This window comes from Aulonocara sp. 'chitande type north' Nkhata Bay, linkage group LG8, assembly GCF_057382095.1.
Source record: "Aulonocara sp. 'chitande type north' Nkhata Bay isolate Kocher_YH1m ecotype deep benthic linkage group LG8, A_spYH_male_GT1.1, whole genome shotgun sequence".
Taxonomy (NCBI): Eukaryota; Metazoa; Chordata; class Actinopteri; order Cichliformes; family Cichlidae; genus Aulonocara; species Aulonocara sp. 'chitande type north' Nkhata Bay.
In genome coordinates, this window is record NC_141351.1 from 2520340 (window position 1) to 2544334 (window position 23995).

Consider the following 23995-nt stretch of genomic DNA (forward strand, 5'->3'; position numbering starts at 1 on the left):
ACTGTTTCGATGTGATTTCAGTGTGATTACACATGAACCAGGTTGACGGATAATAAGACACACATGAATTCAATCCAGGTATTAAGGAAGGAAGGTAAAAGAACAGTGGAGGGAAGTAAAAACACAGCCCTGTGAGAAACTAACCTTCAAAATAAAATGCAAAGTGAACTTAAAGAATCAATACCTGTAAGTGAAACAATACCTAGAAATACCTGGTACAACAATAGAATGAACGCTGGACATAGATGTACAGTTACCATTGTGAAAATCTGAAGGGAAAAGTGTAGTTTGGGCAGAAAGTCGGAACTTATGGCAAATGGCATGGGATAATGAAACAAAAGGGAGACATTTATATAGGGTGCAAAACACAATAGAAGCTAAGAGGAGTAGCGGATTGCAGAGACGTGAGGAGGTTGTTATCAGTCGAATACGAACGGGCCACTGCTTTTTAAATGGTACTCTTTTTCGGATAGGGAAACATCCGACTGGGTTGTGTGATGGGTGCACTGATATGGAGACGGTTGAGCATGTACTCCTTAGTTGTAGGAAGTATGTAAGTCACAGGAGGGTGATGTGGGGTGAAATGAGTGGTGGAAGGGAACTTACATTTGAACAAGTGGTTAATAAGTTAAGTCATGGTGAAGGGAAAGTGGTGGTTTTTTGAGAAGTACTGGTCTCATCAAGAGGATCTGAGGATTCAGGAGTGACGGACGGTTAACAGCCAGGAGATGGCAGTAATGCAACAGTTTTGGATGCAAGCTGCCGTTAAACTTGACTGAAGAAGAAGAAGAAGAATGAACGCTGGCCAACAAAATGACTACATTTCCCAGTGGCAGACCAGTTCCTTCGGTGTGTTACCGTTTTGATGACGTCAATATTCTGCGACCCACCGTTTATGCGATACTACACAGAAATGGCGAGCGGTAAAAAGAGTACGCTGCTGTCGTCTTTAGCGGTCTATGGAGATGATTCGGAGCCCGACTCTGACCCTGAACAAGAAGAATCAGGTATATAAAAGTATTTAACTTCCTTTCATACGTTTAACGACTATGAAATACTTTGCTGTAGGTCCGCCAGCCTTACTGCGGAACTTCATGTAGGAGCTAACGTTAGCATGTAGCTAGTTAGACGATCTTCATGTTCATGTTGTTTTGTTCGTAAAACATAATATGCGCATATTTCGCTGGATGGTGTTTTTTTATTGAGAGAAACTGTTGCCAAACGGAAATTAACATGCGTCTTTAGTTAACGGAGGAGGGTGCGTTTTGTGTCAGGATACCGGGTTGTGTTCTTGACTCCGAGATAACCTTGTTCACTGGTGAGATAGGCCCTTACTCAATTCTCAAGTACGCGAGTCCGGACTTGCCGAGAGCACGAACACGGATTCGCGATTTGTACAATTGGAACACCAGCGTACTTGATGCTGTCACAGGTCCGGAGTTTTTACTGCCGTCCCTTTGCCTGTTTAAATCATAAGAACTGTCACTACACAGAGATGTGCTTCTGAATGTGGACGATGTGTCTTCTGCATGCAGTAATACAGTTCTGCTTGTGTTGAATGATGTAAACAAACAATCGATCTACGCTCTTCAAACATCAAAATTGATCATTTGATTTTTTTTTTATTGGATTGCTGGATTATGACTTGTGACATAAGATCATTGTAATCCTAATTTTACTAACCCATATTTCAATTTGTTAATGGACAGAATAATTATCAGATTAATCTCAAATTAAGTAGTCATTAGCTACAGATGGATGTGCGTAATGTACTCCACTGGAAGCAACTACACCAGTAGTAAAACCGCTTTACATTAATAACCCATTGATAAAATATACATCAGTATAAGGGGACCTTTTTGTCCACTGAGCTCTTCTAATTTTAAAGCTTAAAGTAAATTTCTTGAGAGCGAGAGAAATATGACATGTGGTTGTTAGTTGGCACAGAAGCTTTCAGAGCAGGGATTCATGAGTAAGTGCCAATTTAGGGAGTCGGTAAAGTTTTCAGAGTATAGTGACCATTAGTGAGGTCCCAGTGTTGCTAAGCTTTAGTCTAGGCAATGAGGGCTAGAACAGACAATTTAAAACTGAGGACGAACTCTTTCTTTCTATTTCCTGTTGTCTCATAGGTTGGCTTACTTTGAGGTTTCAATAGTTAGAATGATATCACTCAAAATTAGTTATGTGTGAAATAAAAGAATGATTTTGCTGCCTAATTGATTTCTTTTACTTCTGTGTCTTTGTGACACCCCCCCCCCCCCCATCTCGCATCAATAGGGGGGCGTGTAGGAAGCCTTGTATATCGCTATGATGAGGATGACCTGAACCAAACTGTGGGCCCAGAAGAAAAAGAGTCTGCAGATGAAGACAGCAGAGAAAACAACTCGGTCAGTTTTGAATTCTGAGCTTTCTAGATTTTATTTTTACTCATCAATCAGTTCCATTCCACTGATGTCTTTAGCTGACAGAAAAATAGTTCACGTGTTGTGTGCTCTCGGAGTATGTGGTGTGTTTTGAGACATTGAATCTTCACTGAGTACAGAGGGGTTTGGAAGGCTGATTGCTTGGTTGGATCTGCATCATAATCAGGATCTCCCCACTACAAAATCAGCATCACCAAAGTACTTTTTTTCCCTCTTTTCTTTAGTTTTACGTTCACATTATTTGATTTCTTATAAGCATAAGTGCAATCTTCAACATCCCCCAAAAGTTGATTCTGTTTATCTGGATGTAGCGTTTTCAGTGGGAGAAACGTTTCGTCACTTATCCAAGTGACTTCTTCAGTCTTGGCTGACTGCAGGTTTCAGTACATTTGCATAATGACTGAAACTAGCACGCCCGAAGGAGCAGTGGACTGGGAGATCAGTTCATTGATCATTAAGATGCAAATTCTCATGACCATTGATCAAAGACCACTAATCAATGACAAAATCTTCAACATCAAAAGGCTAACGGTTGGTTAAGACAAACCATGGTTCCTCCTTTGTTTGATGTTGAATGCCACATATGTAGTCTTATCCATGCTTGCTTTATGCTTGACCTGGGATTGCACGAATCCAATCTGTGGGTGGTCACTGACAGCCTGTCTGCCTGCAGAGAATGTTTGTGGTCAGATGGAGCCAGGGTTAAAAAAAGAAACTTGTAATACAACTGATCTTTGAGCTATCTTGTCCTGTTGTTGGTCTGTCAGCAAGCTTCAGAAAAGACCGAACTTTTAATGTACAAAGAGCTGAAGATTAACAGTGTTTAAAATCAATGAAGTGTCCACTGCAGGCGCTGTCTGTACTTTTACTGTTTTTACAATCTTAGATTTTTCCACGCTTCTCCTATTCCCGGTAATCTCTGCTGTCACACCCCTCCCTATTCACTTGTCAACCAATCAACATTCACATCCAGTGACGTGTATTTGGGATTTTGCGGTGGCAAGTTTGTGATGGGTGAAAACTTCCGTCTGTGCTCTGTCCAAAAGCAAACCAGAACGCAGACTGGCACATTTTTGGGACAATAAATTATGCTTTAGTTACTTGTTAGTTTTAGAGCTTATTCTTAAAGTGCTCCATTACAATGCTGTTTGTTTTCTCTGGCATCTTTGTGCAGATTACATTAGCTCACCAAAGTCACAATATAGACAATGTTGTTAGGCTGAGAGCGGGTGCAGAGCAGCCATACAGAGCCAAGCATGTATACAAGCATTATTATGAGAGCGGGTATTAGTGCTTTACTTTTTTTCCCCTCCATACTATTGCTGTAGCCACCTTTGCAAATGTTTTAATTTGCATCAAACTTTAAATGAAACTGTAAATTTTTGAAGTGTTCTTTGGGCACACATGTATCACACTCTTAACAGGGCTTGCAAAATTTTTCCAGTCAGGCTACCAAAATCTATCTCTGCCCTGCCTGTCGGGCTATCATAGGAAGGAAAAATATATGTCGATGCTTTTGCATTCTTTCGAAAATGTAGCTGAGCAATTATGTCATTGGCAACGGTGAGCCACTGTCAATATGTGACACATTGAAGTCGCGTTTGAATTTGCGCTTGTTTTTTGCTTTCACTTTGCGACCGCGTGAATGGTGTATAGAGAGCTTCAGCACTGATTGGTGAGTGACGATTAATTGCGCACCAATTCCTCTGACGTCGTCTTATCGGTGATTAGCTTACTATTCAGACATGACAAGTGAAATCTCTCGCAGCAAGCTTAAACATGTGAGAGGTTGATTGCGCAGAGAATCGCTGACCGTTATGTAAGTACGTGTGTAAAAGCAGCAGGATTTACGCTGGTGTTTTAGTTCTGCTCAGCCAAATAAGACAGGTCAGGGTGAAGAAGGGACAGCCAAAGAAAAGCCGACCACAAAACGGAAAAGTTATGACAAATCAGACAATGAGACAAAAAAAGCGCAGCTTTTTTGGTTTCATGGACAAAAGAATTTCTGTTGGAATATGACGAGCTAAATAACATGATGTTCTGCCAGGTGTGTTGTGAGTTTCATTCGATTTCTGAGTCGACAAGCGCCTTTGTTACTGGGACCAGTAATTTTAAGAAAGACCCCATCAGAACCCATGAGAAATGCAAGAAATGCATTATTGCTCAGTCTGCAGTATCTTTCCCGGAACAAACACCAATTGCAAAAACATACTAAAAATAAACCAAGCACAAGAAGAAGTCCTGAAAAATCTGTTTAGAACAGCGTGCTATGTTGCAAAGAGTGAACTACCACTGGCAAAATTTAGCAGTCTTTGCAAACTTCAAAAAGCAAATGGCCTCGATCTTGGTTCCACTTACCTCTGACCTGTGACTCCAGTGGAAATGTCATATTCAGGATCTGACACAGACTGATTCATGTCCTACACAGTTCTTACAAGTTCATAGAAATTTCTGTTCAATGAGAACCAAGTATTTGAGTTGATGATTGTAATTTTTATACAATGTTGTGATTTGTATTTTAACAATTTTTTGATTAATTTTTGTTTCTGTTACAATATTATACTTTAATGTATAATATTGTAACGGAAACAAAACATAAAAAATTGCTCTCTTTTTTTTATTCGGGCTACCTAAATTTATTTTGGGCTACCAAAAACTGAAGAGTGCCGGCTCAAAGAGCTACCAGAGATTTTGAAATTTTGCGAGCCTTGCTTAAGTTGCTAGAAATCACAGTCAGCCTTACAACCTCCCAGAAATGCTTTATTTAAGGCCCACTTGTAGATGAAATAGTTGACTAATAGGTTTTCAGCCCAGTGCTGGCTGTTGGTCCTGCTGCTCGGCTCCCCATTATGGTCTCTTTTCCTTTTTGCCCCTTACAGTGTTAACCTTCTGCATTTTTGTTTTTATAGGAAGTGGACGAATCTGACGAGGGGAGGGACGCAGATGACTTTGAGGTATTTGAACACTGTGGGATTGATTAGATTTAGTGATTAAGCCTGATTAGTTTGTCATTCTGTTTTGTGACTAACCTGAAGCACAGCGATGGCGGCCACAACATGCAGCGATAGAGCATATTCACTAGATGGTGCTGTGGGTTCATGGATTTGAAGTACGCTATGAGTCACTGATGCATCTTCATGTGTGGCTTAAAGTGAAGAGGCGAACCAGCCGTGTTGATTCTGTAAAGCACACTACTTGGACCTTCACACCATACTAACCACACCCTTTGTATGTGTTTTCAAACTGTATGAGCCAGACGGTGTGCCAGCTTCCTGCTGCACTGTTTGGCAGAGGATGTATAGCTTGACTGAGGCTTTGATTTACAACATTTCTGTGATGGCTGTCTGAGGGGATTTTGTGAGTTTTGCCTGTTGGTTATGCCACATCATGAAGTGATGGCAATGAAAGGACATTGCAGTATGGTAATGATAACTGTGGTTCATGATGTGGTTTCTCAGTGCTGCGTGTATCAACATGTAGAGCTTTATTGCCATGGAAGAGAAACATTTCCAGGAAAGTTAATGAAACATATTCTGTGTACTTTGTAGGGAAATACTTCACTTTCTTCTGTTGGGATGTGGTGCAAAATGAAAATTAAAAAAACAATTTGCAGCTCTCGTTAACCCGTATTTTATTCACTATAGAACATAAGAATCCTATTCACACCATAAATGAAGACTGAGACCACCTCCTCCAAAGGGTCTCAGTGCAGTCGATTTGTTTTACTAGCGTGATTACCATGTTCACATCTGCACAAGTGAACTGAGGTAAGGCAGAAGAAAACCAGTTTGATTTAAATGGAATAAACCTTCAGAGAGATTACAATGAATATCTGATCATTTAAAGTATATTCCTATAATCTGGAGAATGTCTGTGTGCAAAGGACAGTTTTTATTTTACAAAGCATCCCAACTACTTTGGAAACGTGCCCATGTGTTTAGTAGTGTTATTTAAACCTGCTGCAAATACCTTTTGTGAGCAGTTGCATTAAAAACAGAGGTTGTCGTGTAATTTTGGCTACGTTGGGAGAGAGAGTTTAAAGCCTCGATGTGTTTTCTTGCTTTTGTTACCATCACTAAGATATTGTTATAAAGCAATAGGATACTACTCATTTTGGTTTTGCTAGAAATTCTGCGGTGAAATCTAGCAGCAGTGTAGTTTGCATAAGCAGATGTTAGGTCAACAGGCTAATATTTGGGTTTAGATTTAGAAACCCAAAAAGAGAGTGAATGTTTATATTAGCTTTCACTTTGTCCTCAAACTTATTGTCGTTTGCAGTTGGCTTATCTGTGAATGGCAGCTGTTAGGTGTTGGTGTGATACGTGTCTTAATTGAGAGTGCGCAGTGCCTCATTTAACCACAAAGACTGTTGTGCTCGATAAGAACTGTGGTTGGATATATCCAAGTTCTCCTTTAATGTTTTAGATTGTACTGTGATCTAGTCTGAGATCTTAAGAAAACATTGAGTTTACACATTCGGGCATGGGGAACTGTCTGCTGGAATGGAGATAAAGGGGATAATCTGTAGTGTGAAGCCTTTGTATTGTCGATAAAGTTGATAGTTCTTTTTAGATCTGTGATAGCTGTGCAGCAGAGCCCCCTACTACAGGAGATCGTTTCCTTGAAGAGCGTGCATCAGAGTCCCTATCGCTTAATTTCAAAGCACTGTTTCTGTTAGTTGGTGACCAACTGAGATATTGAGAAGAGGGGATCTGTTATGTTTCCAGTAATGCTTATTTAATAATTGCCTGGAAGTTTTAATTTTCAGTAAAATGGATTGTTCTATAATCTTGCTCATAATTTTTAAGCTTGCTGGAGGATATGTTAATTTAAAAAAAAAAATTAGACAAACTAAATGTCATAAGTGACAGAGCTCTGAAATATTTAGAGATATTATTGTCCAACATATCTGAGAGTAGTGCTCTGAATTTTGGGATCCTCACCTTCTAGTACCATCTGGTGAAAAAGTCAGTTTTGTTTTTATGTGGTGTGACCAATTTATTTCATTTACACATTTTTTAACCACTATCTCGACTATAATTCTCATTCTGTTACCCAAAATCTATGTGGTTTTATAAATCCAGGCAATTCTCTCCAGTGTTTCGTTTTTCCCAGTTTAACATGCTAACAAGTAGCACTAAGGTGTTAAGTGTTCCTTCGAGGCTAATGATCCTGGAGCTTGAACACTAAGGAAGGAGAAAAGCACTTGGCTGGAAAGGATGTGCAGCAGGTTAGGGTGATCAAGGATACCGATGGAAATGTCATAAACAAAAGAAGAGAGTGTATTGAGAAGGTGAAAAGAGTACTTTGAGGATCTCATGAATGAAAAAAATGAGAGAGCAGATGGAGGACAGTTAGTGAATCAAGGTGTGCAGAGGATTAGCAAGGAGGAGGTGAGGCCAGATACGAAGGGTCGAAAAGAGGTTGGCCCAGAAAAACGCTCTGAAGATAATGAACCATACCAGGAGTTGTTGAAGCTAGATTAAGGAGAGACGTGACAATCAGTCAGCAGCATTATGGCTTTTTTGCACTGCAGATGCAATGTTTCCTTCTGAGAGTGTTAAGAGTACAGATCAGAAGGAGCCTCACTGTCTTTGTAGGTCTAAATGGTGGTGTTTGAAGAGAGAAACTGTGATACTGCATGTAAAAGTGGAAGGGAAGTGAGGGTGGTGCACGACATGTATGAGCAAGAAAGATGACAGATGAGCAGGTTTAAGAGAGCTGGAGGTACACTCTCAAGAGAAGAGGAATATTTTGGACAGAAGAATAACAGCAAGAGTAAAGGGGAAGGTTTGAGATGGTGAGCTGTGTGGTTTGGACACAGTGACGCTGAAAAAAGAACCACAGAGATCATTCATGAATGTAGTGAAAGAAAGTTATGTGACACAAAAAGGATGCTGGTAATAGGATGAGATGGAGGCAGATGATCCACTGTTTCATCTTCTCAAGGGAGCAGCCCAAAGGAGAGGGGAAACAAAATAGTAGTAATAATAATAATAATAGTAATAATATTCCTGCTATTGTAGCAGTGCTGAATGAGTCTGTTATAAGAGGGCAGCCCACATGCTAAAATGCTGCTGCTGCAGAGGCCTGAGTTCAAATCCACTTGGATACCATTTTCTGTGGATCTTCCACACACAGAACTGTTCCTGGTGAGAAACAGACTGAACCTCATGTTCAGTGGAGTGCTCCTTTTAACGAGGAAGCATATCGCTTTGTTTATACAGCTGATACAATTAAAGCAATCCGGTCAGTCTTAAATCGTTTTTTCCCAGTTTGCTGGATGTATACAAAACGCTAACAGCTGATATTTCATACAGCTGTCTCACAGAAATCCCATCAAGAAAGAAGAAAATGTAGAGTTAGAAGTAACCCCCTTATGGTGTATTCAACACCATATTCTGTTATTATAATAATGTAGCATTGGCCTTTATTACACTGTTTCCAGTAATTAAAACTTAAATGAGTAGATACGTGATCAGCGTCCCTCCAGTGAATAATCTTTTGGTATATGTGTGGTTACAAGTCCGTGTTTACTCATGCTAGACAGATGGCTTGACGATGTGCACAGTTAGCTGAAATTAGAAGGGCCTGTTGTTGATCTGAAAGGGTGGTAATATTTTTGGTGTGGCCTTGTGAGACGGCTAAATTTATATTCTCTGTACAAAAGTCCTCAAAAGCTGCTTACTGTGACCTTACTGTGAGGGCGAGCTAAAAGGGGAAGCCGTGCCAACTGGAGGATCAGTGAAGTGATGAGTGTTTTTTTTGTTTGTTTGTTTGTTTGTTTTTTAAATTAATTCGTTTAATTTTAAGCTCTGTATCAAATAGTCTAATTTTTTTTTGCTGGGGTTCTTTGCTGTATTTACATGTCTTTCTGCCGTCCTCCCTCCTCCACCACCACCTTGTGATTTGGCCCACTTCAGGACAGTTCTTTGATGTGCCCGTGCAGTTGCTAGGTGACGGCATGATTCCTGTGAATAACAGCGCTGTTCTTTTGTGCTGAACCTGTGTTATGCCCAGAATGCTGGCACAATAGGCGGCATATTTTAAGGGCTGTACAAGACTCCTCCTCCTGCTGAGCCAAGTCGTTCTCTGGAATCTTCTCTAAGATTTACAGTTCAGGCTTCTGTTACTGCTAAGAAACTGCTCTGTAGTGTGTGAAGTCTGCTTCTGGGTTCTGTGATTTTTAGGTTTCAGGTATACAGAGAATGAGCTTTTGTCTTTAGCTCTCTCTTTTTCACCTGTACAGTTTTCCAATTTCATTGTACCATTGTACTATGTATGACTGTGCAATGACAATAAAGAGTTATCTAATTATCTAACACCTTTGATTAGATCATTCATCTCACCAACTAAACCCTAGCAGGAATCATGGTCTCATAATATCTATGACTGATGCTGCGTTTATTTCCCACCATCGAGCACTAATGATAAAAAGAGGCCTAAATGTCCCCTGTTTTTTCATTTTTCTGCCCTCCCACTCTCACCCCTTTTCTTGTGATTTCTAGATCTCAGAAGCAGAAAAAAAGGACCCCAAGGAGCTAGTTGGTGAGTATACGCATGAACTCGCACGTGCTCACGCAGAATATAGAGCGGCAATTAAAGGATTAAAGTAATCCTTGTGCTCAATCTTTAACTTTGAACAATAAACTGACCCTACACAGAAGTATTAGCCCAAGCCTGTGATATATTCCCCACTGTTGTCCACAAGCTCTTAAAATGGACTTGATTTAATATTTAAAAAAAAAAAAAAAAAATTTATATATATATATATATATATATATATATATATTTTTTTTTTTTTTTTTTTTTTTTTTTTTTTTTTTAATTTTAGTGGAACCCGACTTAAAAATTAATTTCTTCCCAAGGGTCTTTCGTAAGTCGCAAATTTTCGTAAGTCGAAGCACCCATTGCACGTTTTGAGTGAGGCGATGCTGATTGATAGGCTAATTGCTAACTAGAACCACAATGCGTCGTTCAAGTGGAACAGCGAAGCGCAAGTACGGAAGCCAAGGGGTTGTCACATGATTCGGAAGGCATTGTGGGCATTGTAGGCTTGGCTGAGCCAATCAGAGCCAGCGGTTTCGTTACTCGGGCATTTTGCCGTAACACGGGCAGAAATATTGCCGTTCAGTGCCTTCGTAACTTGAATTTTTCGTGAAACGGGGTATTCGTAAGTCAGGGTTCCACTGTATATACAGGGTGGGCCATTTATATGGATACACCGTAATAACATGGGAATGGTTGGTGATATTAAAGTCCTGTTTGTGGCACATTAGTATATGTGAGGGGGAAAGCTCCTCAAGATGGGTGGTGACCATGGTGGCCATTTAGAAGTTGGCCATCTTGGATACAACTTTTGTTTTTTCAATAGGAAGAGGGCCATGTGACACATCTAACTTATTGGTACTGTCACAAGAAAAAACAATGGTGTGCTTGGTTTCAACGTAACTTTATTCTTTCATGAGTTATTTACAAGTTTCTCTTTGTTCACAGCCATTAACATGTCGAAGAGGTTAACACGTGAGGAGCGGATCGAAATTGTGTTGATATCTGGTGAACGCAGTAACCGGGTCATTGCAGCAGATTTCAATGCAAGACACCCTACGAGACCACCCATCTCCCATGCTACAGTTAGCAAACTGCTCGCTAAGTTTCGTGAAACTGGTTCAGTGTTGGATTTGCCAAAATGTGGACGCAAGAAAACTGTCACTAATGAAGAAACATCAGTGGCTGTCCTAGCTTCATTCAGCAAGAGCCCACAGCGTAGCACTCGCCACATGTCACTGGAGACTGGCATTAGTCGAACATCCCTTCGGCGGATATTAGCTACTCACAAATGGCACCCTTAGAAACTCCAGCTACTGCAGCATCTCAACGAGGATGACCCAGATCGGCGCACAGAATTTGCAGAATGGGCAAAACAAAAATTGGAACAGGACCCTCAGTTCATGCAGAAGATCTTGTTCAGTGATGAGGCAAACTTTTATGTGAATGGTGAAGTTAACAAACAAAACCACCACTATTGGTCTGACACTAACCCACATTGGATGGATCCCTCCAAGACTGTTGGAACAACAAAAGTGATGGGTTCGACATGTTAATGGCTGTGAACAAAGAGAAACTTGTAAATAACTCATGAAAGAATAAAGTTACATTGAAACCAAGCACACCATTGTTTTTCTTGTGACAGTACCAATAAGTTTGATGTGTCACATGGCCCTCTTCCTATTGAAAAAAACAAAAGTTGTATCCAAGATGGCTCTGAGACTTTGCAGCGACATCAGCGGCCACCTTTGAACTCGTAACTATGTAACTGACTGTAAAGATGAATGAATGAATGTAAAGATGCAGACAAGACCAGGAGGCATTCATTGCAGTGAAATGTGGATGGCTATAATTATACTCCAGTACATTAGCCAAACTTTGTAGAGAAATACAGTTTTAACATGAACTGTATTTCATATACAGTTTATGTTAAAACTGTCCAATATCCAGTGACTGAGTGATTATAAAGATGGTTTTCCAACAACAGCCTTGTTGCTTTGCTGGTTAGCCACATAGAGCTGAGATGGTTATTGCCTGGTTAAAGTTGTAATCTTTAATAGTTTAGTTTTATCCTTAATGAAGCCCACCTGAAATGAATTTAAAAAGATGTGATGATATATAGATGGCTGCTACGATCATCCAGGAGGTCTAAATTGCATTCGATTTACGTTAGAGCTTGATATCTTTGCAGAAAACCTGTGATTCTTTAGCTGAATGTAATCCCCGGGAAATCCACAGTTTGCCTTTTTTAGTCAGGTGTAAAAAATATATTTAAAAAAAAAAACAAAACAATTGTTGTAGAAAATTACACCTTTTGGAAAAAGTACAGTATATATTCTGACTTATCCTTTGTAGAACCTAATAGCACTCAAAGCTGAGTGCCTCAGACATGGCTGTAATTATTTGCTTAAAAGGATAATAATACATTTGTTGAATTTCTTTCAAAAATATGTGAAAGAATCAGATTTTTTAGCAATGCCAGCTGGGTGTTGGTACAGTAGGTGTATGAATCACTACCTAGACCTAGTTGACTTATTCAAGCCTCTTTGTCCACTGACTAATAAATGAAGGACTAACAAGGACCTGGCAGTGGTTAGTGAGTAATGACTGATCTGTACAGGTGTGTAAGGAAACATCAAATCAGGCAGGATATGAGTGATACAGGGAGTGGCGTTTTATACACCAACCTCTTAGACTGTAAACCTCTGGCACTGACCGTCTCTCTCTGCTGTTGGTTAATGCAGCCCCCAGCTGGATGCGGATGATGGCACAGATTAGGCAGTGCGACACCCATTCGACATGTGGTAATGCATTGCCACGAGGGTAGACAACTCATAATTACAATTAAAATTATGTGATTTCTCATGGATTAAATGTTTTATTTTGAAAGAATGTCTCGCAGAAAACGAGTGTGAGAAGAGTTGTGTAACATATTTGTTTATAAAATGGATGAAAATCATTTTAAAAGGTGTCAGCACATCTCACTGTGTAATATCTGCCATCACTCTCCACGAGAGGAATGGCCTCTGCTCACAAATAATTTCCCGCTACCGTCACCTCTTCCAAACTTCTAGCCTGGCTCAGGCATAAAAACAAGTCCCAGAGGAAAAGGAGATGCACTAGCGCGATTTTAAAGCTTTCAAAGCAGTTGCTATTGCCACGAGTGTACTGTAGTGTCAGTGTGACTCATAGCCTGAGCCCGGACCCTTGGCATTCCTGCAGTGGAGCTCGGCTCCTCCGTCTTGTCTGTCAGTAAATGTCACAGAGCATCTGGCTAAAAGCCTTCTGTCAGCAAGCTGAAGATGGCTCTTTGTCTGTTTACTGAAGGGACGGACATTGTCTGCCTTTCCCAGAAAAAAACCCCAGGGCACAGACTTTGACTTTCTGTCTGTTTTTAGGAAGACAGATGGTGATTTAGAAACAGAATATAATCTTTTCTCTGTCTGTTTATTACTCTCAGATTCTTCCTGTTGTTTGAGAATATTCCTTCCCATGCTGAGCTGAATAATTAGCAGGGATTTATTTATTTTTGTATTTATTACACAGGCTGTGATTTATTCGCACTCACACTGCTACTACCATCCGACGCACTTTAGTGTTTAGAGTTTGTACAAGGGCACAAAATTGTGAAGTAAATCTCAGGTTGTTTTAAGTGGATTAGCAGGCTTCCACACTGTTAAACCTTGTTGCAGCAGCACTGTTAGACAGTGTTTGCAAGTCTTTGTGTAGAGAGAGTTTTATAAAATACCAAGCTACCACCTAATGCCTCTGAGTCATCGGACTTGCCTTGTCAGGTTTTTATTGTTTGGTGCTACAGAAGTTTTCTGTCTCTAATAACTGAGGTTTAGTGCCACAGACTATTTACACAAGACCAGTTCATGTTCACGTAACTGAATATCTCTGTATATCTCTATATATCTCTAAACTAGTTCACATCTTAGGCATGCGTATGAACCTATGCACATGCATGCTCAGCTTTACTTTTGTGTCTAGCCAACAGAGGGAACGCCCTGCCCCTCCTTTACTCCAACGGGGGAGGTTAACTATAACCATATCAGTTATCCAACAAAAGGGAAAGAGAGGTGCTCCGCCTCTTAGTCTTCTGACATGCGGGCAATCGGTGCACCAAAACAGTATAGACATGTGCGCCTCTGTGGACCCATATGATCATGATCAGCAGGCTGATGAAGATAGAAAATGATTAGCATCGTGTCTGCACACGAGCAGAGTTCAGCTCTGGCACATGTTGCTTAACTGTGTTGCAGTAATGTTTCTGCTCACATAGAGCCAAGATGATGCAGTCTCCATTATTTCCAAACACAGGTTTTCCACTTTGCCTAAGTCCATTTTAAATGATGGCTTGCTAAGAGAATTGTCTATTTTTAATCCTGTAACACCTGAAGGGGAGCTCAGGTTTGGTTTTTGGTCTTGTGTCAGGAATTTGAATATATACTCTGATAAATGACTTTGGGTCTAACGGGATTTTTTTCCCTTATGTTCCCTGATTGAAAGCTGGGTGGGATGTTTTCTTTTGAATTGAATAAAAACATTAAATATAAGAATAAAAGTAATTGGGTTGTGCGTATGTGATGATGGGATTTTGCTCTGCTCTGTAAGCTAAAGTGTGAAACAAGACACAGTAAGCACGTTCTTTTTGGTCTTTTCATGTCCAGTCAGGTTCTTACTTGTCAGTGTTCTTCATAGAGCTTCAGCAGACACGAGTTCCTCCATCTGCACATACATGCACACTTGCAGCATCTACTCACCGAAGTACTGACAGCTCTAAATGACTGTGTCTGTGTGATTAAGAGTTAGTGACACAGAAGAATGCCTGGCCTGCAGTCAGAGAGAGCAGAGGGAGACAAGTCGAGCAAAACAAAGGAGACGAAAGGAGTCTGCCTTCTCTATACAAGCCCCAACAGCAGCCACTCCCTGCCTGGGACATGCTCTCTTCATACCACACTGCCCTGTAAAACTTACTGGCACACACTTAGGAGTAAGATGAACACAAGGGTGCTCAGGAATTCTCCAGTAATACTTTGACGCACATTAATCGAGTTTCTTCTCCAATTCATGTCCGTATTCCACCACCACCTCTCCAATTTCTCATTTGGTGGATGTACTTCTACATTTTAGCCGTCTAACGTAGCTAATCCTGCATGTAAAGACACGCAGGGAAAAGCCACAGAGGTGAAAGCACATTAGGCTTATGTTTATTTTTCTTTCCTTCCAGCTCTGTTTTCAGAAAAGGTGAGAAACATGTCACCTGACGAGATCAAGATCCCCTCCGAACCCCCCGGACGCTGCTCCAGCCATCTACAGGTACCCAACACCACTGCTAAACGTTCTCTTAACCACATACATTTCACTTGCAGCACACGCTTTAATGCTGTTGTATCATGCAAGCAGCTTGAGTAACACCACTTAGGCCACAGTTATGCCTGCTAATCAGATTGGGGGGGGAGGGTGTGGTTAAAGCTGGGGTTTGGGGTTTTATAAGGGCTTGATTGAATAATCTGGGGTTTTGTAGACTTGTTTATGTGCTGGATAACTACTTTCCAGGTAGTAAATTCATCCTCCTAAAAGAACTTGTCATTAGCTTAAAAAAGAAGAAATTGGTTCCATGGGGAGAGAAAACAGTCTGCGCTCACAGCCTTGGCATAAGATCAGATTTAGAAACCAAGACTTGAAACGCTAAAGGTTCGAAGCTGCCTCATCCACACACGAAACATATGGGATATTTATGCACTGAAAATAACCTCCTGTTGACGCCAAGCGACTCATTTAGCTTTCACTTGTTCCCTCTCGGGTTAGAAATACATTCTGGTGGCGACATAAATCCTGAGGCGCACCCCTGTAATTAAACCGGCACACAGTGTCATCCTCAGTCTGCTCAGCATCACCGCCGCTGATTTCTTTTCGTTGCTTTGCATTTTCGGCGCTTCCAGCTTCAGTCAGTTAGGTTTGTCTTCTGAGGAGCAAAGGCAGGTCAGGACATACAGCTGACTTAGTAAGTGAACAGCTCAGCAGTATCCCCTCTGGGCTGACACTCCCCCACCTATCAGACGAACAACTAATGATTCACCTTCACCATAACAGCCTGGATATCCCTGCCCTCTGGGCTCAGAGGAGCTGCAGCACATGTACTCTCACAGTATGGCTTAATTGGATTTTGCAAATATTCTGTTTTTCCTGTCAATTCACCAGCGCTGGAATGTAGCCACTTTGTGAACTGTTTCCAAATGCCTTTTGCAATCATACCGCGACCTTGAGATTAGAGCAGATTAGAGCGATCCACTGGCTGCCAACTCACTGAGCTCAGTCTGAAACTCGGATATCTCTGGAAAAGATTTGTGTTTTAGGAAAAGCTGACCACAATATCTGTTTTTATTTTTTATAAGTCTGCATTTGACAAAATTTTGCTGCTGGAAATTCAAGTGAAACCTTCTGAGGGAGAGGCAGGAAGTGTCCAGACTGGTCCAAAGCAGAGCAGCAGAATCACTATCATGTGTTAGCCTAATAAAAAAACAACAACAAAAAAACACTTGCAACAGCTCCAATAGTTTTATCAGTCACCAGTAGGTTTGTTGGGGCTTTACATCAGTGTAAAGTAGATATTTGACTATTGTACCTGTTATAGAGAGTGTGTCAAATTGGAAGACTTGTAAAGATGTGTTTTCTTTTGTAGTTTAAAAGTTAAAATGTGACAACATGGTGTAGACAGTCTGCAGCAAGTGTCACTCACAGTTTCCTCTTGTGCATTTTTGGCTACTTCTTTAATAAAAAGAGAAATAACATCACTGCCAGTGAGTGCTTAAATGCTGACAGTTGTCAGCTATACTTGTATAGGTTATCTCATAGGATCTACATGCATCAGTGCAGAAGTATAAATGAAGCTTCTAATGTCATTTGTCCAACCAAAGTGGTACAACACCTAAGGGTTGCTCTCTAACAAATGCATAACTTGTAATTACAATTTAAGTGGGGCATACAGTTACTTTAAGGGTGCAGAGTGTTCATAGTGACAATGCTGTGAGCATGTTTGTTTTTGCATTTTCTGTGGGAGTTTATAGGGATGGACTCATCCTGGAACAAACTGCATATTTTGGTGCTGATCTATTCGCGACATGCTCGCTGCTTGCCTTCAGCCATTAACCTTGTTTATTTCACTGTTTATTGACATCCTATTTGTGGTTTTACATGTGGCAGAGGGATGCTTATTGAACCTTGAAAGTAAATATAATTCATTATAGTCCAGATATGTTTAATATTAGTGTGCTTGTTAATCTCAAGAATCCACACAAGATATTTTAATTAAGTCGGGGATTTATTGTGCACATTTAAAGAGTTTACTTGAGGAAGGTCAGAAAGTGCGTCTTCAAAAATAATTTTTTGTAGTTGTTTACATCAAATTATCCAGCCAATAGGGATGGCTTTTTAGAAAACACTAATATTAGAAGCACAGGAATTCGTTTTGTTGCTGTTAACACAGTAACAGTGGACCTAGACATGTAGTGATGATAGAGATACCTCTATGGATGAACAAGAGCACTATCCTCTTATTTCTTCTTTTTCTATATTAAGACCTCATGCATCACTGTGGATCTGGGTACATGTGCCAGCTCTATGTGGTTTAGTTGAACGTGGATGTGAAATATTTCTCCGCAAATTCAGGAAACTCATCTACAGTAACTCCATTCCTGGTATAAACATGTTGTTTATTTCCTAAGTGACACTGCATTGTGACACAAGTGAAGTGAATTGTAACAGCGGCGTGTGTGTGTGTGTTCTCTTCCTTCACCAGTTTGTTTGTTTTGTAACAGGAGAAGATTCACAAGCTGTATGAGAGGAAGCTCCATGGAGATTTTGACACAAACGCCCATATCCAGCAAAAGAAGGAATTTAGAAACCCAAGGTATGCAGCTCAGCTGGAGAATGCACCCACACCGTCAAACGCACACATGGGCTGTCAGCTACACGTGACAGCAGATGTACTGTTTGACTCTTATGAAGCTCCTCTTTGTTTTCAGTATTTACGAGAAGCTCATTCAGTTCTGCGCCATAGATGAACTGGGAACCAACTACCCAAAAGATATGTTCGATCCTCATGCCTGGTCGGAAGACTCTTACTATGAAGCTCTCGGTAAGTCTTTTTATTTTCGCTTACTTGTTCTTTGTGATTTCATATCAGCGCTCATAATTGCTTTTAATCCTCCAGCCAAAGCTCAGAAGGTGGAGATGGACAAACTGGAGAAAGCCAAGAAGGAACGGACCAAGGTGAGCCTAACGACAAAGAAGAGTGGATTACTCTGTCAGTCTGCATCAGGGGCAAGTCTCCACCAGCTGTACTTCATTTCTACTTTACCTCCATCTGACACACAGAAATCAATGTTGCCAAGTTGAGCTCTCGTAACAGCAGCTCGGGCCCAGCCCAGGGCAGATGTACTTGTCGGCTTCACCCATTCTGGGTTGCTACATAAAAACCAACTGCTCCCCCCACCCCCCCAGTATGTCTTTCTTTGCTATGAATTCTTTTGACTTTATGCTGGGCATCATTTCAGACAGCTAAATGCTGGGGGTGATGGGAGTTTCCAAGGACAATGTTGTTTAAAAACATAGTGATACCTGCTGCCATCAGCAGCATCATTCCTGCTGTTGCACTGAGCTGGACTTGAATGAACATGTAGAGCACAGCAGCTATTCTGCCTGATGTGAAATGAACTCACTGTTATGTAGCTACAGTATTCAAGCTAAGAGACATCAGAGCTGTTCACAGTATTTGTAGTTGTGCAAAATGCTTCGCTTACATATTATTGTAACCTCTGCTGTAGATTCTTAAGTTGAGCTTTTCAGTGACTGCGGTCAAGTTGTTTTTTTAAACAATAATAAATCAAACAATTTAAACCAGTGTTTTAATATATGTGTGTGTGTGTGTTGTTGTTTTTTTCCAGATTGAGTTTGTCACGGGGACTAAGAAGGGCACCAACCCCTCCAGCACAGCAGCCTCCACCACCAGCAACACCACAACTACATCCACAGGTAAAGCACTGCAACATCTGCTAGCTTCAGCTGCTCCAGTAGTAGTGTGATCAGATTGGACCTCAGGTGTACACGAACAAATGAGGCTATTGGGTTAGTGAGGTACAGTCCAAAAATCTTAAGCCACTTCTTATTTGTTTCTATTTTGCTTCCAAGAAGCTGGCTCTTCTTTTTCTTTGTGCTTTTTCAGGCTTTTTTTGTTTGGTAAGCCATTGTTACAGATAACAGACACAGTAGCAAATAAACAATTTTAAAATTAATATCATTTTTAAACGCTTTGTTGCTAGCAGGCGGTCACAAAAATGAGATGAATGATGCATCCTGCCAATCGGTTAATCCAGAAAACACAGACCTGCTCTTACTGACTCCTCCCCTGTGTTTACTATGTCACAGATGCCCAGAAGAGGAAAAGTAAGTGGGACTCTGCACTCCCTGTGACCCTGGCCCAGCCCACCCTCATCACAACCACAGCCACGCTGCCCGCCGTCGTCTCTGTGACAACAACAGCAAGCGGTACCAAGACCACCGTCATCTCCGCAGTGGGTACCATCTTAAAGAAAGCAAAGCAGTGAGGATGATGAACGGGCTGCAGCGTGACCGACGGCCTGTATTGTGCTGCAGCCGTTATATGTGTGAAAAGTGATGGACACATTTTCAGAACCAGCCCACAAATTCTTTCTGCTCCTCGTGGACTCACAAAGACTAAAAACTGCCTTCTATCTCTGGGATTGTATCTGCAGTTATGGCATCACAAAGCCAAACTGACCGCGGGGACAATACTCCTCTGTAAATCTGATGCATGCAGATCTTTCTAAACAAGCGACTATGTCATTGTGCTTTTTTCTTTTTCTTTATTTGATGGCAACATTTGTTTATTTAAGACAGGAAATTGTTGAAACTGTAAAAGGGTCCCTCACAGAACAGATGTAGTTAAAATGTCTGAAGTTTATTTTTCTATACATAGTTGTGGTACAGTATTTTCATGCCTGCTGTAGCACTCGATTGTAATCGTTCTTCTGTAGCACAGTGAATGACTCTGAGCTGAGATGTTTGTTTTTTTGTTTTGTTTTTTACTCTTGTACGTATGTATTGATAAGAAGGTGAATAAATGGATGAGATGTTGCCTTTTCACTTGGTTTCTCGTCATTTGCGCAAACTGTGATCACTCAGTCCTCTGTCATTTCACATATGGCTGCTTCTAGGAGAGCGTTACGTCTTTGTGCTTTGAAAGGACGCTCCGTGGTTATCCAGGAACAAGCTCTTATTGACTGCACACATTGGCCTGAATCTGGACTGAAGACTCTCTCTGGCTTTCGTGCAGATGCCGCCAACACATTCAAACAGTTTCTATCTTTCAGGGCGAAGCATCTGCGTTCCAGGTGAGGTTATGCTCACTCTAACCTCACACTCCTCATCTGACTTCTCTAGAAAGGGGAGTGTCAAGACATTTATGTGATTATGAGGTACTGTAGTGGGTTAAAGCTGGCAAGAATCAGCAGGCTCTGAATTTTAAAGCAGCAGCACGTCCCATTGAGTTATTTTTAAAAGCTGCACATAGTTTTTCATAACCTTTCATACTTGGAAGGTGGGTGCAGTCCTTTAACTTGCCTAACTAAATATCTGAAATATGCAAAAGTAAATGTCTTCCTTGTTTTCCGGTTGTTTATCAGAACCTCACCCTGCGATCCCAGTCATGATGTTGTCGTATAATCATCCATGATGGCCTGCAATTAGACTGATGTAAATATACCGTGCACAGCTTTGCGATTAACTTTATACTTTGTCCTCAATCACAAGCTGACTTCCTAAATTGGCTCTCACTCATTAAACCTTTGGTATTAGAGGCTGGAGAAGACTCTGCGTTCTGAATCTGAGCTGTCGGTGCGACTCCTGAGGGAGGTTTAAGGTGCAGATTATGGTTTAGCACTGACTCATTTATGACATTCAGTTGAATCATACCCACATTTGGCCACAAGCCTCTATAGAAGTCATGCATTTGGTAGAGTTGCATGTTCGTGTTCTTATTGCATCTCAACATGTTTTTGCAGAGCCTGGAATGCAAATGAATGGCTGAAGACTGCTGGTGGCACAACTGTGATTTCTCCAAGCTTCAGTGATTTAGGATAGAGGAAATACAATTAGAGCCAGACTGGAGCTGATTGGATAGTTGTTTTATCACATTTGGCTGATGTTATCTGACTTGAAAGCTTATAACTTGAGCCCTGTGCTTTGGCGGGGCCTGCCCTGTAGTGCTCTGTTTGTCCCATAGTCATGCCTTGCAGGTTCCTGGGAGCACCTGGCAAGTCCTCCCTGAGCATTTAATAGCTGGAAGTTGCAGTCTTAGATCTCTCCATTGACTCAGCGTTATGCTATTTGCTTCATGGGCTTTACTTCAGCTTTTACAGTTTACACCACCAGACTCTTGATACATTTAATATTCAAACAGTCATCCAACTGCTCAAACCCTGATAACACTGGTAGAATTTGGACAGTGAAAAGTTAAAGGCCCCTTTTTCCTGAAAACTGTCACATTAATTCAGCCATCTAGAAGTTAAAATATACATATGAAAATGGGCATGTATATACAGTGGGGCAAAAAAGTATTTAGTTCCCCCACCTAAAATGATGACAGAGGTCAGTAATTTGCACCAGAGGTACACGTCAACTGTGAGAGACAGAATGTGAAAAAGAAATCCATGAATCCACATGGTAGGATTTGTAAAGAATTTATTCGTAAATTAGGGTGGAAAATAAGTATTTGGTCACCTCAAACAAGGAAAATCTCTGGCTCTCACAGACCTGTAACATCTTCTGTAAGACGCTTTTCTGTCCCCCACTCGTTACCTGTATGAATGGCACCTGTTTGAACTCATCATCTGTATAAAAGACACCTGTCCACAGCCTCAAACAGTCAGACTCCAAACTCCGCCATGGCCAAGACCAAAGAGCTTTCGAAGGACACCAGGAAAAGTATTGCAGACCTGCACCAGACTGGGAAGAGTGAATCTACAATAGGCAAGCAGCTTGGTGTGAAAAAATCAACTGTGGGAGCAATCATCAGAAAATGGAAGACATACAAGACCACTGATAATCTCCCTCGATCTGGGGCTCCACGCAAGATCTCATCCCGTGGGGTCAAAATGATCATGAGAACGGTGAGCAAAGATCCCAGAACCACACGGGGGGACCTGGTGAATGACCTGCAGAGAGCTGGGACCAAAGTAACAAAGGTCACCATCAGTAACACACTACAACGGCAGGGAATCAAATCCCGCAGTGCCAGACGTGTTCCGCTGCTGAAGCCAGTGCATGTCCAGGCCCGTCTGAAGTTTGCCAGAGAGCACATGGATGATACAGCAGAGGATTGGGAGAATGTCATGTGGTCAGATGAAACCAAAGTAGAACTTTTTGGTATAAACTCAACTCGTCGTGTTTGGAGGAAGAAGAATACTGAGTTGCATCCCAAGAACACCATACCTACTGTGAAGCATGGGGGTGGAAACATCATGCTATGGGGCTGTTTTTCTGCCAAGGGGACAGGACGACTGATCCGTGTTAAGGACAGAATGAATGGGGCCATGTATCGTGAGATTTTGAGCCAAAGTATTGAGTTGTATTTTTGTTATTGACCAAATACTTATTTTTATTTTACTAATTTTACTAATTTACAAATCCTACCATGTGGATTCATGGATTTTTTTTTTTCACATTCTGTCTCTCACAGTTGAAGTGTACCTCTGGTGCACATTACTGACCTCTGTCATCATTTTAAGTGGAGGAACTTGCACAATCGGTGGCTGACTAAATACTTTTTTGCCCCACTGTAGCAGTATATTTGTTTTTATGTTTAGGTGTTTTTATAAACCTTCATACACAATTAAAACCTTAGTAAGGTTGATTATTCATTTCTATTTTGTTTTTTCTTTTTAAACCTTTTCCCCTTGGGTTATAATTCAAAAGGAACAAGAGAGGGCACACTTTGGAGGTGAGCCCGCCAGACACACCCAATGTACAGCTTGTGCTGAGCAGGTTACAACTTTACCCCATTTATCCACTGTCATCACGATATGACTCAAAAATGTGTACACAAAAACCCTTATGTTAATACATTTTAAAACTTGTGTTAATGTAGCTAAACCTGATTTAAAAAAAACCCCCCTGAGCCACTATTTAATAAAACTCCATTTTTCCCCCTAACCCTAATTAACAGCTAGCTACAAAGGAGTACACGGCTACATTAAGAAAAAAATATCTACCATTTTGGCAATAAAGTAAAAAAGTATTAATATTATTTTGAGAAAAAAAAAAGTCAAAATGTGAACATTACAGTTTATTTTCTTAATGTGGTCCTAATACTCCCTAATACTAGCTAAACCTAATTAAAACAAGTGTTACTTTTTCTGTTAGCATATAGCATTTTACCCCTAAAATGACAGAGTAGCTGTGTTTTTATTGAGGTAATTATTCACATAGTCTGCGTTACTACATGTCAACCTCATTAACACAGCTTTCTATTACAATGTAAAGGGTAGTTATTTGTGCTTTTATAGAGATATTTGACATGAGGAAATTTTTGTTGCTACACTTCAACGCACAGTTTTACCAAAGTTATTAATTGGTAGCATGATTGTTTTGTAGCATACATGGTTGCAAAGCTGTGTGTGAAATGTGTGCGTAGTAGCAGATTTATTAGTGGGAAGAAGAAGAACGGGGAGACGCCATTATAAGTGGTGAATGAACTCAGTGATCCAACAAGCGCAGTTTTTGTCATGTAAATTGGCAAAGAGTGGGCCAGTGACTCAGACTGAAACGTGGAGAGGGGAGCTGGGAAATGGGGACATTCTTGTTGGGCTTCTTGTCTGAATCCAAAACTTTACCCCTTTCTTTCCAGCTGCCTGCGGTAGGGAGAAAACCAGCTCCATCAATTCTGCAGATGAGTCCGATTCACGACAGGAGCATCGTGTAAACAGTAAGTAATGTCTAAA

The 23995-nt window shown here is 40.9% G+C and overlaps 1 protein-coding gene across 2 annotated transcripts; it reads left to right on the plus strand.

The window, feature by feature from the left end:
- The first annotated feature begins 783 nt into the window (after positions 1–783).
- Positions 784–20141, plus strand: sap30bp (SAP30 binding protein). 2 transcript variants are annotated; one of them, XM_086302786.1, is made up of 10 exons: positions 784–1007; positions 2278–2387; positions 5333–5377; positions 9932–9971; positions 15205–15293; positions 17795–17886; positions 18002–18114; positions 18190–18299; positions 18923–19010; positions 19404–20141. In XM_086302786.1, exons 1-10 carry the CDS (start codon positions 866–868, stop codon positions 19580–19582), a joined length of 1008 nt encoding a protein of 335 aa, XP_086158912.1. In that variant the 5' UTR covers positions 784–865; the 3' UTR covers positions 19583–20141. The 2 variants fall into 2 exon arrangements, with proteins under 2 accessions (XP_086158912.1, XP_086158913.1); XM_086302787.1 differs by having other exon boundaries at positions 791–1007; positions 18190–18248.
- The last annotated feature ends 3854 nt before the right edge of the window (positions 20142–23995 follow it).

What these genes read in the sequence shown, in the direction of transcription:
- sap30bp (XM_086302786.1), top strand. Translation starts at nt 866, where the DNA reads ATGACGTCAATATTCTGCGACCCACCGTTTATGCGATACTACACAGAA. An exon ending in CCCTGAACAAGAAGAATCAG is followed by an intron (nt 1,008 to 2,277) that starts GTATATAAAAGT and finishes TCGCATCAATAG; the next exon opens with GGGGGCGTGTAGGAAGCCTT. An exon ending in CACCACAACTACATCCACAG is followed by an intron (nt 19,011 to 19,403) that starts GTAAAGCACTGC and finishes ACTATGTCACAG; the next exon opens with ATGCCCAGAAGAGGAAAAGT.